Source organism: Budorcas taxicolor, chromosome 13 (assembly GCF_023091745.1).
Source record: "Budorcas taxicolor isolate Tak-1 chromosome 13, Takin1.1, whole genome shotgun sequence".
In the NCBI taxonomy this organism is placed as follows: Eukaryota; Metazoa; Chordata; class Mammalia; order Artiodactyla; family Bovidae; genus Budorcas; species Budorcas taxicolor.
In genome coordinates, this window is record NC_068922.1 from 31,132,604 (window position 1) to 31,152,338 (window position 19,735).

The 19,735-nt window shown below is 41.9% G+C and overlaps 1 protein-coding gene across 1 annotated transcript in view; it reads right to left on the minus strand.

The window, feature by feature from the left end:
• Window positions 1-19,735, minus strand: part of CUBN (cubilin) — a 265,197-nt gene that overhangs the window by 113,058 nt on the left and 132,404 nt on the right. The window contains exons 32-34 of the mRNA XM_052651051.1: window positions 4,707-4,866; window positions 2,739-2,852; window positions 933-1,043 (exon numbers count right to left, since the gene is read on the minus strand). Coding sequence (XP_052507011.1) covers window positions 933-1,043; window positions 2,739-2,852; window positions 4,707-4,866 — 385 coding nt within the window. The remainder of the gene's footprint in view (window positions 1-932; window positions 1,044-2,738; window positions 2,853-4,706; window positions 4,867-19,735) is intronic.

The following is a 19,735-nucleotide window of genomic DNA, read 5'->3' on the forward strand; positions in this document are numbered from 1 at the left end:
CAGTCACGTCCGACTCTTTGCGAACCCACGGACTGTAGACCGCCAGGCTTTTCTGTCCAAGGAATTATATGTATATAGATACATGCATACATGCCAGGCTCCTTTGTCCATGGAATTCTCCAGGCCAGAATACTGGAGTAGGTAGCCATTGCCTTCTCCAGGGGATCGTCCCAAAATAACCTGAGATTATTTTGTTTGAGAACATGACAGAAACTATAAGCAACATTCTTTAATTTTACTGGGATGTCTGACAAACAGAACTCCATAATATGTGCCTGTCTGCCTGTCAATCTATCTATCTATTCTGTTCATCCAACCATCCATCCATCCATTCAATGTATGTGTGTATATATATATATATATATATATATATTTGTGTGTGGGGGGGGTCTGTGTGTATGTATTTACCTATCTATTACAGCTATCTATCCATCCATCCATCCATCCATCCAATGTATATATATATATGTGTATGTTGGAGGGCGGGGGTGTGTGTATGTATTTACCTATCCATTACAGCTATCTATCTATCCATCCATCCATCCATTATTTTCCTTCCACTGAGGACAAAACCAGAAGAAACATGTTCAATCTGAACACGAGAACTGTGGTCAAACAGTAACAAGAAATTTCCCACCGGAATACTATCTAATGTTAGAAGGGATTGCATTTTACTACTGTTTAAAGCAGTTGCAACTTTTCAATTAAAAAAAAATACATAAACCATTCATGTCCTTGAAGATGAATGAGCTGAGTTTCTCAAGCCCTATGTTGACTCCTGCTTCCTCAGCCTCTCAGTATCTTTACTTGGCTTATGACAGTCTTCATAGTTATTGGAAACATTCTAACCTCTGATGACAGCATATACACATGTAAGTACAGAAACTGTAAAGAGCCCAGGCCACGGAAGTGAGTGAGTGAGCATGGCATACCTCGGAGGGGTGCGTTGTCGTGGCTGCCGTCCAACACCTCTACAAAATCTTGGGTACATGGTGTGCTGCTTTCAAGGACAAAGTGGCTGAAGGACAGGGTGATATGATTGACTGTGAGGAAAGAAAGGAAGACTGTTTAATAAAGTTCTGGCCAACAAAACATACAGGGAGCAAGATTTCACCCCTGATCATTTCACCTGCTGGTTCTCTGGCAAAGAATTGATTGATGTGCACAAGACGACAGGGGTAAAGAGGAGAAGTAACTACCACTGTGCTAAAAGTTTTTTGTCTGAAGAGTAACTGAAAAGCTTTTAAAAATGTCCATAGACTCTGAAATGCTGGTGCTGGTAAGAGAACCCTGCGGTGGGTTTACTTCATGGATGACGGGGAAAGTATCAGCTGTTGCTGTATTTCTCTCAGAAGTACTTTTCTTATTAGCTTCCTTAAATTCTGATTCTTTACCTGTGCTTGTAAATAAGACACATTTTCCTCCCTGACACAAATATCCTAGCACTTTCTGTGTTACTCTAAGTCCAGAAGCAGGGACATGGAGGTTCAGTTATTTTTAAAGAAAGCTTTGAATTACTTGCAAAATAGTCTGAGTCTGGGTCCATTTTCCTTTTGTTTTCTTCCAGGGTCTTGAATCTTTAGAATAGGATCTTTTCCTTTTGCTGTCTTTACACCAGTGAGCTCTTTCATCTAAGAGCTTTACAACTGTTTAGAAACTATCCTTAGGTGCAAGGCTGCAGGACTCAAGGCCGGGAGTTTCTTTATTCAAGGATTGGTTCCTGGCTGGCTGGCTACTTTCTTTGGCTAAGGGTTACATCACTGACCCCCAAATCATATGCACAGCAATAAAGATACCCTTTTGTTAATGTTTAACATCCCCAGGAAAAATGTTAGAGAATATTTAAGCCAAACCCTTCATTTGTTAGATTAGCTAATGGGGCTTTGTGAGCCTAAGTGACTTTCCTATTATCACACAGGTCATTAATTAGAGAGTGGAGTCAAGAACTTAATGTTTTTCCCACATTATGTCTGAAGCCATCAATTTCCCCTGAAAACCTCAAGAAGAGCAGGGTTCCTTTGAAACAAGATTCATCATAGCCCCAGGGTCACCCTCCTCACAGTCATTTTGCTCGAGTTCTTAGTGGTCGCCTCATTTTCTCTGTAAAATGTGGATAGTAATCCTTACCACTAGATTCTTACCAGATCAGAAAGATTCTAGGATTCTAAAAAGAATACAAGTAAGTACTTATTAAATGCTTCTTCAAAGCCTATGCTGGGACTTTTAAAAATACATTTTATAACCAAGAGAGACCAGGCTTTATCATTAACTTCCACCTTAACTGAAGACCAATATGCTCACAGCATTGCATCCCCAAAGTATAAATTATTAACTTTCTAGTCTATGGTTCTTATTGTTCATTTATTCATTTAGCATCTTCTTGAGCACCTGCTGCAGTTAAGACAAATAGTCAAAAACTATTTATTCATTCCGTATTTTTGTTAATCCCCAATTTCACATGCCTGTCATTTCTACTAGGTTATAGGTTTTCACTTGGTTATTTCCTTTGAGAGGGCTTGAAACTTATAAAAAGAAAATTAATTAAGAATAAAGAGCAAAAATTACTTCCTACCAGATTAGGAAACCCTTGTTCTTGTGCACATGAGGAGTTAGGGCTTCCAAAAACAGGAGAGGAAGGCCATCAATTGTTACCAGCGAAGAGATAAGAACATGAGTCATTGCTGGACTTTCCCACAGACATGATGCATCCTGGATTCCTTTTTATTTTTGTTACTTACAGGGAGGTTGAGCTTGAATTATCCAGCTGCAGTTCTGATTGTTTGGATAGTTGTTCGGGAACAGTGGAGAGGATATAGTGTCAATGGAGTCAGTGAGGATGTGGCCACCACAGGCTGAGGGACACACAGACACACATTTCTGTCATACACTTTTGATTTCTACTGATTCTCCAGAACAGTTATTTGAAGAATGAAAACATAAGTGATGTTTGCTTATTTCTAAAGGGCATGTCAAGGAAATTCTCTGCCAAGGAAGCCGCACATGAATCATGAGAAAGTGGCAATGTACCCTACCTTTATAACAGTGTTCTTTAATTACAGGAAGTGGGGAGTGGCAAAGAACAGATTAAATGGTTATGAGTTGCCTGAATCTTTCAATGGAACTCTGGCATTGGTTCACTTGCTTTACCCACTCGTAAATTATAGGCACAGGGATAATCTCTTAACAACTGACTTCATTTTTAGGAAATACTCAATTGACAGAGACTTCATACGGGCAGTTGTGTGTTATCAGGGATGTGCAGATCCCTGTGGGAACAGAAGACGAGGGGTGCCTGCTGAGAGCTGGGGAGCGTACAAGGTGTTTCACAAAGGGGATGGTGCTGAAGGAGTCGGGGTGAGGAAGAGTGGTCTGGGGAGAGGGCAGTCTGAACAAGATAGAGAGGAGGGTATGGGGGATACCACACAGACTTGGTTGAAGTGAGGGGCACGTGAGGAGAGTCAGGGCAATGCTGAGAAAAGACAGGCAGATTCTGTCCCCATGGGGAACATCCAGAGAAGCTGGGGCTCCACTCCCTGTTTAGCGCAGAGCCAGGACAGATGATGGTACACCGAAGGTCAGGGTCAGAACTCGCTCCTGCACACTGACTTTGGAGGAATACGTGAGACCAAGGAGGCTGCTGTAGTAGCCCAAAGAAGACCTGCTGGGGACTTTTGTGCTCGGAAGTGAAATATAAGTGATTAGTTAGAAGAAAAAGTGTTCAGAAACTGTTCTTTGAAAGAATTCTGCAATCAGTCTTGCTCCGCAGTCTACATTGCAACCTCAGGGGACCTCCATCCAAAAACTCTTCCTGGCCAGGGCTCTTTACTACAGAAAATGAGCAAGTGAGTCCACTGAAACAGATGAAATGACTAAAGAGACCACACTTATTTGAAAGGACAGGAATCCTCTGAAAAAAAAATCACAGGCATATTCAGCAGACAAGAGCCCCTCCAGCTCTAGATTCCATCTCTGATGGTGGGTAAAGGGTTAACCTCTAAAATTACCAGACAAAAGGCAATGGATGGAAAGGTCTCTAGTAGAAAGTGGTGATTTAAGAAAAAGACAATGTAGTGGGGTACGGGGGGTGGACACACTTCCGGGCGAGACAGCAGTTAAGACTTTTCCTTCCAAGGCAGTGGGTGTGGGTTTGACCCCTGGTGGGGGAGCTAAGATCCCCTACATGCCTCTTAGCCAAAAATAAATAATAAGTAAATAAAAACCAAAAAATAGTATAACAAATTCAAAACGTTTTTTAAAAGGTCCACATAAAATCTAAAAAGAAAGAAAAGAAAAAGACAACAGAAAACAACATTGATTCTTCAGGTGAAGGGCAACCACTATCTCAAGGCTTAGAATCTGACTCTATGTTACAATTCTTGCAATTTATACCAGTGTATCTCTTAGCATAAAATCTTAGATAAATGCCAGGTCATTTATCTATGAATGAATGAATTTGGATAAACACTTCTTTACAAGTGTCTCTAATATTAAAGACACTTGTCAGTATGATTCTGACAACCTGTTTGAGGAATACAGAGATCCGGAGGACAAAGACAGAGTTGAAAGTCCCAACAGTTAGAATCATTTGTTCTTCTTAAAGTGTCGCACATTAAATAGAAAGCTGGAAACAATTTCCAAGGACTAGTCTCATTGTATTGCAGTACCAGCAGATGGTCTGTGCCTTGGGGAGACCACACGGAACTTGCCTTGTCTGAAGTAAGCACGGAACCCCCGGCTCTGTCTGGAAGGGCCAGACTGAAATCGCAAGAAGAGGCTGTTTCCGGAAGATATGATGGGGTTGCTCAGTTGCTGTCTTCCACACACACCGGCAAGGCGGGCGGTTGCAGAGCTTACACCGTCAAATGCCTACAAAGAAAGGCAACTGGGTACATGGTGGCTCAGGACTTCAGATCGGCATCCACAAGGCCCTGTTCTGTGCAGTGTCTATCTGCACATCAGCAACCTAGCGGAAAGCACACTTGGACTTTCCTGGTGGTCCCGGTTAGGAATCTGCCTGCCAATGCAGGTAACGTGGATTCGATCACTGTTCAGAAAGATTCCACACACCACAGAGCAACTAAGCCCAAGTGCTACAACTCCTGAGCCATTTGCCCTAGAGCCAGTGCTCTGTAACAAGAGAAGCCACCACAGTGAGAATCCATCACACTGTAAGGAAGAAGAGCCTCTGTTCGCAGCAACTAGAGAAAGCCCAGCCAAAAAATAATAATTGCTTTTTCTTAAAAAGAAAGAAAACACATTTGCTGGAACACAGTGCTTTATCCTCTGTCCACTCGGGTCCATCAGAATGTCTGAGTCTTTGGTCATTTCTAGGAACTCTTCAAAGATTTCACTGGGAGTTTCCATGTCAGAGAAACTCACCGTGAGATCCCTGGATGTCTATAAATGCCATGACTTTCCCTGCTCTCATCCTCTCATAACTCCAGGACAGTCACATCATGTACCATTCTCACAACACATGCTGATGCAAGAATGAATACTGGAGCAAATACATGAGAAATAATGATGAGGAATCACTCATTTTCAGAAACTCAGCATTTGCTGGAACTTTTTGCTCTTCATAGGGTTATGGTCAAGAAGAAGAGAAATGGTAGAATTATTTCCAATGATATAGTGATATGAGCCTGATTTATTAATAGAAAATTACCTCATTATTTTAAAATATATAGGGTTCTGCATCTGTTCAGTTCTGTGCTGGGACTTGGCTGACCTTCCAGATGAGACAGTGGAATGGAGTTTACATTGCAGACTCCCCACCCCACCCCGCTACCCCTGCTCCAGATTGCTGAATCAGTATGTGAAACTGAATTTCCTCATTGCCTTGGAACTCTGTGTGTCATGGACAATAGCTCACCAGGCTCCTCTGTCCATGGAATTCTCCAGGCCAGAATACTGAAGTAGGTAGCTGCTCCCTTCTCCAGGGGATCTTTCCAACCCAGGAATCAGACCCAGGTCTCCTGCACTGCAGGCGGATTCTTTACCAACTGAACCACCAGAGAAGCCCATGAATCTTTAAGGCAGGGGAAATAAGTTCCTTTTTTTGCAGGGGACAATAATATTAATAACAGCAACCATTCATTAAATGTTTACTATGTGCTGGAAACTGGATACAGCCTTTCACATATACTATCACATTTCTCCTCCCAAGACTCCATTTTCAAGAAGAAGATCACAGATGCACAGAGACCTCACTAATGTCACAAATCCCACAGTTCCTAAGAAGAACAAATACCATCATCAACAGTACACACACTTTTCGAGGATTTCTACAAGTCCATGAACTCACAAAGGCAAGACTCTTCTAGTTTCCTCTATTTCTCTCCAAATTCAGAAGCTCGGTGAGTAGCAGATACTGTTCTACCCCCTTCTAAGCTGTCTTTTTGATTGCAATCCTCTTAAGACAAAATAAGGACAGTAGAAAATGAAGATTAGAATTAGAAAATCCAGAAAATCACATGAATGAGCTATGTCCCTGGGGATTCTTTGAAAGAGCACATTTTCTAGGAGGTCTCCATGTTTCCAACCTTCCTACCCAGAGATTCAGGAATCACAGGATTTGGGCTGAAATTCACATGGCTGGGGCGTTGCTTCACAAGGAATGGATCCAAGATAGAGTGTTTCCAAATGCCCCTACACCAAAATTATACACCAGTGACACCCTACATTTGATTAGCATGCTGTAATTTTACAAACACCATTGCAATACCTCTAAACTAGTCTTCAACACTATGTGATTTTTTTTTTTTTTTTTTTTTTTTTTTAGTGATAAAAGTGAGACTTCAAAGTGTGCTAGCTAATAAACTACTGTCTCATCCAACAGGCAATAGTGACAATGGAAGCTAGTGACCCAAGATCAAAGAGCTAGTGAGTAGCAGAGCCCAAAACTTAATTCTTCTCTCTCCAAATGCTATATCCTTTCACGTTACCTCTCTTTAAATGGTGTGTCATAGTTATTAAGTTATAAGTTCTTAATTACCATTTTATGAAAGTATATGACCTCAGGTTATTAAGGAGAGAGCTGAGTATTTTTCTTTAAGTTTGAAATAGCAATTCTTTTATTTAAGAGTAATTCTTAACACTCGTAATATCAAATCAAGTTTTAATTTATAAAATTATAAGAAAGAAACTGGAGGGAAGAAACTATGAGAAAACTTGTTGCTATTTTTAAAAAGTCTGAAGTCATAAAAATTATCAATATATATTTCCTTTACTTCCATTTAGTTTCCAAAACAAAGATAGCAAATTATATTATTGGCTACATGTATAACATATTCATATAACTTATTTAAGTCTTATTATAGTCTTATTTAAGCCTACTGCCACAGGTTTCCTAGGCCTGGGAATTAACTTTCTGATCTGTCGCTTAGGTGGAAAAAGTCAGGGAAATACACAAAACAAAACAAACAAAAAACTACACAGTACAAACAACTCATTTCTAGGTAACTCTAGTAAAATTAAATTTTGAATAAAATTCAGTTCAGTTCAGTTCAGTCGTTCAGTCGTGTCTGACTCTTTGCGACGCCATGAATCGCAGCACGCCAGGCCTCCCTGTCCATCACCAACTCCTGGAGTTCACTCAGACTCACGTCCATTGAGTCAGTGATGCCATCCAGCCATCTCATCCTCTGTCGTCCCCTTCTCCTCCTGCCCCCAATCCCTCCCAGCATCAGAGTCTTTTCCAATGAGTCAACACTTTGCATGAGGTGGCCAAAGTACTGGAGTTCCAGCTTTAGCATCATTCCTTCCAAAGAAATCCCAGGGCTGATCTCCTTCAGAATGGACTGGTTGGATCTCCTTGCAGTCCAAGGGACTCTCAAGAGTCTTCTCCAACACCACAGTTCAAAAGCATCAATTCTTCGGCGCTCAGCTTTCTTCACAGTCCAACTCTCACATCCATACATGACCACAGGAAAAACCATAGCCTTGACTAGACGGACCTAGCCACCATCCCTGGAGTTCCAACTACAGATGCTCTAAAAACAGAGGGAGACCTGGCTAAGTAGTAAGCTAAGTTCTTCTGGAAGTTAATCAGTATCTTTACAAAGTATCCAGAGTTTGCCAAATTTCCAGATACCAGCAAACACATTCACAATACCTGAGCTCACCATTACCATACAAAAATAAGAGATTTCTCAGAAAAAGAATAGAACCAGGCAAATAACAAACAGCAAACGTCTGATGAACAAATGAGTAAGTGAATATATATTTAAGAGTATAGGACTGAGGTTGAGGAAAACCCAGAGTTAAGAAAAAAAGTTGCTCCTCTCTTGTGGACTGGGCTGTATAAATGCACAGCAGGCATGATGGCAGGGAAGAGGCCATTCACAGGGGGAAAGAGGACAAGAGGAACTGCTTTCTGGGCCCTGTGGGCAGTGGAGGAGGTTCCAATCAGGAAGGGACCAAGCCACACACACCTGCCCAGGTGCCCTGTTGCCAGCTGTGCCAGCCCTTCACCAGCACTGCGAGAGAACTAGGAAGGCAGAAGGTGGGCAAAGGACACTGGACTCACCCCCAGGTCCCAGAGTATCCAGTATCAGTACCCTGAGCTGTGGCCAGAAGTCAGAACTGAGTCAAACTGCTATGAACTTCAATATTTGATGTTTTAAATGTTAAGGAGATTTGAATAAATATCAACCTCCTTTCAAAGTTCAAAGTGTCAACTCCAGCACAAAGTGATGGAAAGGAAAACCTTTCAGCTTAGAGATTAGCACTCCTTTCTGATGATATATATGTATGCCAAAGGTCAGAGTCCAGAGACAATTTGAGAAAATAAAGGAGCCAAGCAAAGGTAAACTTTCACCTTTCCATGTATTTACTGATGATGGAAATATATATTATTTAAGAGTATGCATTATTTAAAAGCAGGTGGCAAAATCCCTTTTAAAGAGAAAAAACAGAAGGTAAGTTTATTTAGCAAAACACCCTGGCAGGTGCTCAGAGAATGATTGCCGTGGGAAAGATGTCACGTGATGTTATTGTGGACAAACCTTTCTCTATCCTTCAGCCACCTAATCTGACATGAAACTGTAGTACAGATTGTTCACCAGAATTAAGTGACTTAGAAGACACAAATTCTCACGTATACATTTTTTAGTGGAATTTGGCAGCAGAGGATATGTAAAAGCCAACTCTTTCACTTCCAGATAGCTACCTGAGGTAAACTCTTGTATGGCTGCATTAAAATACACGGACAATAATGTTCCTTGCTATAAGGGTTGCCCCAGCACAACATTAGAAGGCTTAGAAGTGCATTAACAGCAGAATGGGTCCATGCCCCATGGTACAGAGGAGACTCTTGTATAGTGGCAAACACAATGAGCTAGATCTGCATACACCACAGTGTAGAAAAACGGTCCCACCAGGTCGTTAAATGAGAGGAGAGAATGGAAGAATAGGTGTCAAGTTGTATTGTTTACATCAAGTTTTAAAACATGCAGATCACTACTACATACTGTATGTGGAAACAACACACCATGAAAAAGTACCAAAACAGCCATGGGAATCATAAACCAATTTCCCATAAATGGTTCCCTCTGGGCCAGGGGCAGGGACTGGAATCAGTGCGGTTTGCACATGGGGCCTCACTGTGTCCTCAGCAATTCATTTCTCTGGGGGAAGAAAAGAAAGAACTTGAAGCAAGCATGGTAAAATATTGAGATTTAGCAAGGAGAATGTTTTTGTTCATGCTATACTTTACGTGCATTGTGTAGTCTTTTCTGTACACTTAAAATATTTTGTAATAGAGTTTTCAGGAAGGAAGAGAGAATCTATATAAGGGAAATTACAGGAAATGTAGACTAAGATATACATACAAAGATGCTCTTCCAAATATTATTATAATAAGCAAAAAAATAGAAGTTGCCTAAGTAATAAGCTAGTGGTTAACTCAATTCTAGGGTGTTCATGTAACTGACTAAAGGGCCAAAGAAACAGTTTTTAAGAAGAAATGTATTAAATAAACTAAGTGAAAAAGACAGGATACAAAACAATGCGCAGTATTCTCTTAACTCCCTTTGTGTATGTGGGTAAAGGGTGCGCATGTTTGCCTGTGTGTGTTTCTGCATGAAATGAGCCAAAACGTTAATGGTCTCTGCTTTGCAGTATTATAGATGGTGTCCATTTCTTATTTTTTCTTTTCTGTATTTTAGAAATTTGATATGAGGAACATGTAAACTTTTAAATAATGTATATATTTAAAATGTTTATGTGTATAGCCAGGCAGACATAATACAAGTGATCCCACACAGAGACATGAAAATATGCTCTTCATATAACTGAACTCCAATATCAAAGCCAGATGGACATTAATGCCATTTAATCTAGCCTTTTGCTGCCTGACAGGACTCTATCAAGGATACAGTTTTTGTTTTAAGATCTCCAAGACATCTGTTAGCTGGCCAGTATCTACAACTGTAGTCCAGACCTCAATCGAAGCTCTAGGCTCAGATATCTGACTACATTCCAGACAACACGGCTGGTATGTCCCATCAACCATGGAAATCATTGTCTCAAACTGAAGTCCTCGCTCCGCCCCCTAAGTCCTCCTGCCGCCTCACTTCCTGCCTTATCCTCTCCATGGAACAGAGCCTTCTGTTCTGTTCGCTCTCCCTTTCTATGTCTCCTGGACCCCTTCCCACCCCTCCCCCCCACCAACTGTCTTGTTGTGGGACTTCATCCCCTCTTGCCTGGGTCACTACAGCAGCCTGAAACTCCCCCTGCCTGAATTTGTGTCCCCCTTTAATTCGGTCTCCAAACAACCACCACCATGCAATGTGCTTTCTAAAATGTAAAACCCGACGCAAAAAGAAGAGTATCCCAGTCCATTTTAAGATCATACTGAGTAAGGACCTCTCTAGTGGTCCTGGGGTTAAGAATGAACCTTCCAATGCACAGGGCATGGGTTTGATCCCAGGTCAAGGAGCTAAGATCCTAGATGCCTTGTGGCCAAGAAATAAAAAACATAAAACAGAAGCAATACTGCAACAAATTCAAAAAATACCTTAAAAGTGGTTCACATCAAAAATCTTTTTTAAAAAAGTAAAGTGTACTGAATAAAGACGAGCATCACGGTTCTGCCTTACTGAGAACCAAGGACAGTGCCCGATCCAAATGCAATGTGTAGAACTACAGCCCACAGCCCCGCTCCACCAGGATCAGAGCCCTGGTGATGGGGTGAGTGGTGGTCCCCTCACGGAAACACAGCACTCATAGCGTCACAGCACGCACATGGTGAAGGCAAAAATGAACATTAGCTTCCTCAGAAATGTTTGCATTTTCATTTCTAGAAACTTGAATAAGTACTCTCAGAATGTTTGTGAGTAGGAGACAGGAAGGTACTTCTACTTCATCTATCTTCTTCTTTTATTAAGTTTCATCTTCCTCAGGGAGAAAATAAACCCACTATATATGTGGGTTAAAATCAGCATCAACTGGAGCAAGAGGAAACTATTTTAATTCAAAAGCAAAACACACAGCATGTTTTACATTCCCCAAGTATGCCAATGCCATCTTAACTTCAGAGTTAAGCTTTCCATGCAAACAAATTGTGAATGTATATGAATATGCTTTTATTTTCATTTACTGCACTACCATTTTCTCCTTCTCAACTCATTTGTGAATCTTTTAGACGGTATGAGAATAACCCACTTATGAAGTGAAAACATTCACTGAGATGATGCACTGAAGAGCATGCAAAAATTTTATAATATATATTTTAAGATTTTAAAAAAATACTTTAACATAAAGTGAGTCTGCTTATAAACTAATCAAGATAGTTACCAATGAACTGGGGATTATGGATCCAGGTCTGTGTATCTAAGGGTCATAATTTTCAAAAATGCAAGTTAAAGGGACTTTCCTGATGGTCCAGTGGTTGGGAATCCACCTGTCAATGCAGGGGACACAGGTTCGATCCATAGTTCAGAGGATTCCACGTGCAGCGGAGCAACTAAGCCTGTGCACCACAACTGCTGAGCACATGTGCCTAGAGCTTATGCTCCTCAACAAGAGAAGCCACTACAATGAGAAATCCACACAGCAGTATAGAGTAGTCCCCACTTGCTGCAACTAGAGAAAGCCGGCATGCAGCAAGGAAGACCCAGTGCAGTCAGGAAATATATAAATATTGTTTTTTAAAAAAGAGATAAGTTACAACCTTTGACAAGCATGAGTAGTAACAAAACTAGAAATAGTAGTAATAGAAAAACGAGCAGCAATAGCTAACACTTATCTGTACCAGACACTGTGATTGATCCTTTAGGTATATTTTTTAAAATTCTTTCTTACAATTCCATTTGCACTTCAGAAGACATAAGTAACTTGTTCATAGTCACACGCTGGGTAGTGTGGAGCCACTATACAAATCCCATCTGCCTGACATCTGATCAACTATCATTAAAACAACCAAAAAGATAAAAATCAAGTTTTACTCATTGACAACAGAATATTGAGGGATCATGATTCTAAAAAGCTAAAGTGATATGTCCATAGTCTCCTTAAAAAAATCCTGGCAAACAGAGTTAATCTCAAGTCTCTCTTCTCTGGACCTACAAGCATGCCTCCTTAAAGGCATTTCAGAAAGTCTCAATCAAGGCCTGGGTGGGTTCTGGAGTGGTTGGCAGCTGTCATGCATTCCACCCACTGCACATGCGCGGGATTCCTGGCATGGTTATCTGAACAGACTGGAACAAAGGGTACCGGGGCCTGGTTGTTGCTATTCAGTTGCAAAGTTGTGTGTCTGACTCTTTGTGACCCCATGGGCTGCAGCACACCAGGTTTCTCTGTCCTTCACTATCTCCTGGAGTTTGCTCAAATTCATGTCCATTGAGTTGTGATGTTATTTCATCACTAAACCTAACATCAAAATCCCCGACTCCTAACTCCTGGCTCCAGTCTTGGATCCAGATATCCATCCACTCTTGCCCTTTTTCTGGTATAACACAGCCTCCCTGGACCAGCTTCTTTCCTCACCTCACCCAGGCTTTTAACCTGGTCTTTAGCCTTTACTTTAATTCATTCTCACCACACATGTCTACTGCTTGGATTACTTTGAAGCTTATCAGGGTCAAAATGTGTGACAGAGGCTAAGATCTAAGGGTACAGAAGACATCATTCTCATCAGGGTGCAAGGTCAGTGTGGAGGATGAGAGTCTGTGAAATGTATCCACATGTGCCATACATGCAGAAGAAGCTAATATGGCTGCAAATGGAATCCCCATTAGGGAACGGGAACTGTGCCAAGACCGAGGAACTATTAAGTGATAGGGAGGGGAATCTGCCAGGAAATTATCTAAGCTGTTAAAGCCATAAATGTAGGTAAGGAAGGAAACAGAAATATTACTCATAATAGCAGCTTTTCTTGCAGGTGGGGACGGGGAGGAAGCATCAGTTTCCTCTGTCAGTGATATTTTCCAGCTATGCTCCTCTGAAAAGAAATCGCAAATTCATAGCGCACATCTGGTGTCAGGTCTCTCTCATTCCTGAGTCTTTGTTCTACGTGGTGGCACTCCAGCTTCACAGTTTACAGGAGACAATAAACTCTGCTAATTTGCAGTTGTTGCAAGCAGGGACTCAGAGATGACTGGAAATGTCGGTAGGAAAAGAAACTCAAGAAGCTCATTTTATTCTTACGAATAAACAAGCTTTTAAAAAGATTCTGAGCTAAAATGCAAACAAAACAAAGCTCAAAACAAAGCTTGGGTCCACAGACCCAAGGACACTGGCTCCAATTCAGTTATTATTAATTTTTTTTCCCTTTGGGGATCTAAAGTGCCGTTTTGGTAACTCATTTGGCACCAGGAAGCAAGATGGCTAAATGGATTACCAAAAGCAAATGATAAAATAAAATGTTTAACAGAGATTATCAGAGATCATCCTCAGTCACTATCAGATTCCATCCTCAAATGGAAAGTCAGCTTTCTATGGTGAGAAGTAAAGGAGAAAGGGAAAATACAAGAGGGAGAGGACGGGAAAGAGATTGATTTCTGTCCTGGATTTGTTTTTAAAATAAATGTTTAAGGAAGGATTGTTTAAGAATTGTTTCTTTGAAGTACTGACTTCTCTTATCCCTGTGTCTTTTTGCTCAGTTTTAGAAAGGGAATGTTTTCAAAGGAAACACATCATAGGTAGGGTCTTAAAAAATAAAAACACAGATACTGTGTTTCACATTCGCCTACCCTGAGCCTCAATGTTAAGTAATGTGAACAAAAACAGAACCCTGCGGCTTTGGGGTGGGGTTGGGGGTTGGGGCGCTCTGGTATTCTCTAGTTCAAATCCAACATTTTGCTTTCTTTCTCCTAGAGTAGCTTCAGAAAGCAAACCGTGACTCAACATGTGCCGCGTTTTTTTGGTCCTAGGTCCTGTATCCCTAGCGGATATTTTCTCCAGATGAGAGGCTGGATCACGGCTGTGGGCTGCTCGCTTTCATCTGCTCCCCACTGGTTCTCACAAGGCGGACATTCCATTGTGCTGAGCAAAGAGGATGCTGGAATCAGAGGCCAGAGTCTCTGGGGCCAGTCGTCCTGCTGCTCTCCTTCCCCTCTCATCTCACACCGGGCTACCGCTGCATTTCTCTGAGATCAGTAAGAGCTCTCGGAGCTACCTGAGTGTAAGGCTCCGGAGAGAGCCTCTAATTAAGCAATTAAGCTGTTGGTCGGAGGTCACTTTAATCCTTGGCCTTCGTGAAAGGAAACCTAATGGGGCCGTGTTCATGCTGACCATACAGAGTTCTGCTCAGCCGGTGGGTCCTGCTGTCGCCTGAGCAAGAAAGGCTCACAGTGTGTCATCAAGGGAAGCCAGAGGTTAACGACGCCAGGCACTCAAAAGGACTGAGCAGAAAGTGCACTCGTATCACCAAATTAGTTGAAACCTGAATATAAACTGAGCTTTCTGATGAGTTTCCCCACGATGCCATCACCATTTCAATAGCAGTCAAAAAACCCAGTTTCTCTCTTGTTTTCATTAGAGCAGCATGAAATTCTAGAAGACATGCTTCTGCAATGTTATCTAAGCTCTCATGTGGCTCAAAAGATTGAGATCGAATGTCAATAATTGTGCCAGGAGGTGAATTCCACTCAACACGCTCCCAAATGTTCCGACTTCAATTTTCCATTGGGGCACTGATCGTTGTAAGAGCAGAGATGACAACAGTTCCCATATTCCTGTGTTCAGCCAGGCATCTGTTAGTCATTCATGCATCACACAGATTGATCCTCTGGCAAAGACTGTCACTGCGGGTTCCATGAAATGGGGTGGAGGCTGTGCATTACTGTTCTGTTGTTCCATTTCACCGGTTTCTTCTATGTGCTGAAAATTGTGCCTCTAGTTCCCTGCAGCCAGGGTGAGGGCTTTGGGGCTCCCTTGGGTTTATACTGTGTCCACTGGGGACCTCTGGAGACGAGACCTCCCTCAAGAAGAGCTCTCTTCTGGACAACAAATGTGGAGAGGACCCTCCACCACTGCCAATGGACTTGTGCCCCAGAGGATGAACAGAAGCCCAGTGCTGTGGAGTCAGACTGTGACCTCCAGGATGAATCCACTACTGACATCACCTGCCCCTTCGTGTCTGTTTCTCCAACTCTTCCCTTATTCTCCTCTTCAAACACAACTCAGAACTGGATCCTCTCCCCAAGGTCTCCTCTTTCTGCTGGTTCCCCAGGCACTTGATTTTATAAATGAGCAAACTAGCATCCCCCGGAGAAGGCGATGGCACCCCACTCCAGTACTCCTGCCTGGAAAATCCCATGGATGGAGGAGCCTGGAAGGCTATAATCCATGGGGTCGCTGAGGGTCGGACACGACTGAGCGACTTCACTTTCACTTTTCACTTTCATGTATTGGAGAAGGAAACGGCAACCCACTCCGGTGTTCTTGCCTGGAGAATCTCAGGGACAGGGGAGCCTGGTGGGCTGCCGTCTATGGGGTCACACAGAGTCGGACACAACTGAAGTGACTTAGCAGCAGCGTCCCCAGGAGACGCATGGAGAGTTAGTGGTGGTGCTGAACCTGGAAATGACTTCCTGGTAGTGTCTCATACACAATGGACACCAAAGACCAAATGGATGGATGGAACTCAGACCACCTGACTTCAAAGGAAACCCACTTTGCAATTCATGTTTGAGATCCCAACATTTTTCCCCAAATTAATAAGTGAAGTATAGGTTCATCTGAAAAAGTTCTGAATGGTTCCAAAGTAACTCTGGTTTTATCTTCTCCTCCTATTTTTTCAGTTGTGCTTTATCCTGTGACTCAGTCTTCTGCAGATATACTGTACTTGTTATATTTTACCAAAATACTTATGGCTTGCTTGCATTATAGTGTTGGTTCTGATATTAATTTCTACCTGGTCTTAATCCTGACCTGTTTGCACCAAAATTTTCTTATTTTTCAAATAAGCAGATGACAGTAAATTATCTCTAACCTCTCCTCTTTTAATCTTCACATTCTATGTATTCAGTAAACACAATGACTTGTTAAAAAGGATATTTCCACTTCTGAGAATCCAAATTGTTAAAGGAAGCTTAAAACCCTGATGGCTGGCCCCATTCAAGCATAATTTACTTTGGTATTGAATAATACACTTGAGCTCTATTAAAAATCCATGAACACAAACATTATCTGGCAACATCATTGGCAGTTGAATATTTTTCTCTTTGCTAATGACTCTAAGTAGCAGAACTAAGAAATTAACTTGACTGTATCCACAATGAATGACTAGCTTTGTATGAACTTAAACTACAGAGATATTATGTAAGATACTGGACTTTTAGGGACATTTCACATCCAGTGTCCATCTAGCTATAAAGAGCGATAGCTAGTGCCTCAATGCCTGCCTTCATGAACCCCTGGACAGCTCAGTAATACTTGAAGCCAAGCTCCCAGCCTTTCCAGTACATTGCCTGCCTGGTTCCAAACCTCTTACTCCCATAATTGGGGCCACTTGACAACCCTACCCAGCAGAGCTCTACCCCAACTTATCTGAATAGTCCTTTTCCACATTTCTTTATCTCAGTTGTGTCCAACTCTTTGTGACCCCATGAACTAGCCAGCCAGGCTCCTCTGTCCATGGAATTTTCCAGGCAAGAATACTGGGGTGGGTTGCCATGCCCTGCTCCAGAGAATCTTCTCAACCCAGCGATCGAACACTGGTCTCTGGCATTGAAGGCAGACTCTTTACCATATGAGCCACAGGGAAGCCCTCTCTTTGTGGAAGTGAATTACAAATTGTATAAACAAAAATGACTTAGCTTGTGTATGATTTATGCAATTTTAAATATAAATAAATTTGCCAATCTGAAAAGAAATCTTACAGTTGGCCATGGGTTCAAATTTCTCATTCTGAAAATATGAAATCTACAGAACCAGTCAGGTCCTTCCTAAGGTCTCTGCCCTAGTGACTGACTTCATCAATTCCTTCATCAATTCTTATACTCAGCTGCTCTTTCACGACCAGCACCCTGCAGTCCAGGTATGCTTAAGCTCCTTCACAACTAAAAATAATAATAACAACTTTCCATGGGTCCTGCCTCCCATAAGCTATTACCCTTTATCCTTCTCTACCATTCATGTCCACTGTTCTGAGAAAAAGCTAAGAAGCTCCTATATCTCTAAACCCACTGTGATCTGGAGTTTTCCAACACCACCGACACCAGTCCTGCTCCTTTCAAGGTCACCAAAGACTGAATCCAGTGGCTTCCTTTCAGCCTCATCCTGGTTGACCTCTGCTGGACTTGGTCCCTTTGCCCACCCACTCTTAAAAACTGACTTCACTTTTGGTTCCTACGCTACCACTCTCTTTTGCTTCTCCTCCCGTCTTCTTGGGTAACGCTCAGTATCCTTGCCTTCTGTTTCTCCCTCTTGTCGTTTAGTTGCTAAGTCATGTCCAACACTTTTGTGACACTATGGACTGTAGCCCTCCAGGCTCCTCTGTCCATGAATTTTCCAGGCAAGAATACTGGAGTGGGTTGCCATTTCCTTCTCCAGGGAATCATCTCAACCCAGGGATCAAACTCATGTCTCCTGTGTCTCCTGCATTGCAGGCAGGTTCTTTACCTCTGAGCCACAGGGAAGCCCATCTTCCTCCTAAATGGTAGTTTAGGGCCAAGGGTTTACTTGATCCCTTTTTCTTCACAAAATACTCCTCTATAGGATTCCATCTACTTCTGTGTTAGTGCCAGCTCCTGGGCTCTAGAGCGCAGGCTTGATAGTTGTTATGCACAGGCTTTGTTGCTCTGCGGTATGTGGGATCTTCCCAGACCAGGGATCGAACCCACGTCTCCTGCATTGGCAGGTGGATTCTTCACGAATAAGCCACCAGGGAAGCCCTGGGGGGAAAGCTGTGCGACAAGCAGATCACCTATATGATCTTAAATATCCCAACAACAAAACTGACATGGTTACTCCGTACTGCCCCCATTGCAGAGTTAAGGAAATTGAAGCTGAAAGACTAGCTTTCTCCGGACATCACAGCTAACAGTGGCAAAATCCAGGCTCAGCATCAGGGAGAGCTAAGTTCTTAACCATGGCACTATGGTGTCCCACACTGCCGGTACAGTTCACTTTTTACATTCAAGTATGGCTCAAGGGCTTATCAGTCTCTGCTTCTGATACTTAATCCCCCTACTGGCTGGGAGACCCTAACTACTTCACACAGAATGCCCTGATCCTGACAATCTGTGTGGACTATTACATTTTGTATTTTAGCATATCTGCTAGACTGGACTCCTCCCAGCACCAGTATGAGGATTCATTTTCTTATCTTCATGCCTAAAGACCAGATCATATTTGAGGTTTTACTTCCTCATTTCTGTTTCCTCTCACTATGAAGCCAAGCCCAGCTGCGTGCTGAGATACAGCCACAGTTACTAGAAAACCCAGTCTGTGTATTTATATATTATGTAGTAAATAGGTGGAAAATCCTATTCACAGCCACGGGATGGGAAACAGTGCCGCCATGCTGGGTGTGCCTTTGACCTAAGCTTTGTTTTTTTCACATACATTTGTTTATTGAATTCTATGCATTATGGACTTTCACAGAGAGAAGAAACTGTACCTAGAACCATATAGACTGCGAGAGGGAGAAAGAGATGGAGAAATACCCACCAGAGGCACAACAGTAAGGTAGACAAGATGTCTCTGGCCCATTCAAACTTCTCTTGAAGGCACCTCTACTGTTTCAAGGCATTGTTTCACCTTCATATTTAATGGTTATTTTAAGAGATTACAGAGTTCCTGGTTGGTAGTTATTTTATTGCTTCAAATTTAAGATACAATCTCTTTTTCCCTTTCAATCATCACTGCTGAAAAGTCAGCATTCAGTCTGCCACTTTCTAGAAGATACTTTGTTCCCCCACTCACCAATTCCCCTGGTTGATTGTAACTTTTTTCCCTTGATCTTTTAGATTAAAATCTTTAAGTTTTTTTTAGATAAGTATGTCTCTATTTGTCTTGCTTGGCTGTTTGGGTTCCTTGGGAATCTTGGTTTTATAAACTGATGTCTTTCATTAGTTTTAGAAAAGCCTTAGTCATCAGTTCTTCAAATATTGCTACTACTCCATTTATAAATGCATGTTACATCTTTTATATGTATCCTATATATATCTTAACCTCTGTTCTGTATTTTTCACCCTTTTGCTTATAAATATATTTTCTCTGGATAGATTCTTCTGAAATCACTTGTTCTCTCTTCATCTCTAATTTGTCTAACATAAAGCAAACAAAA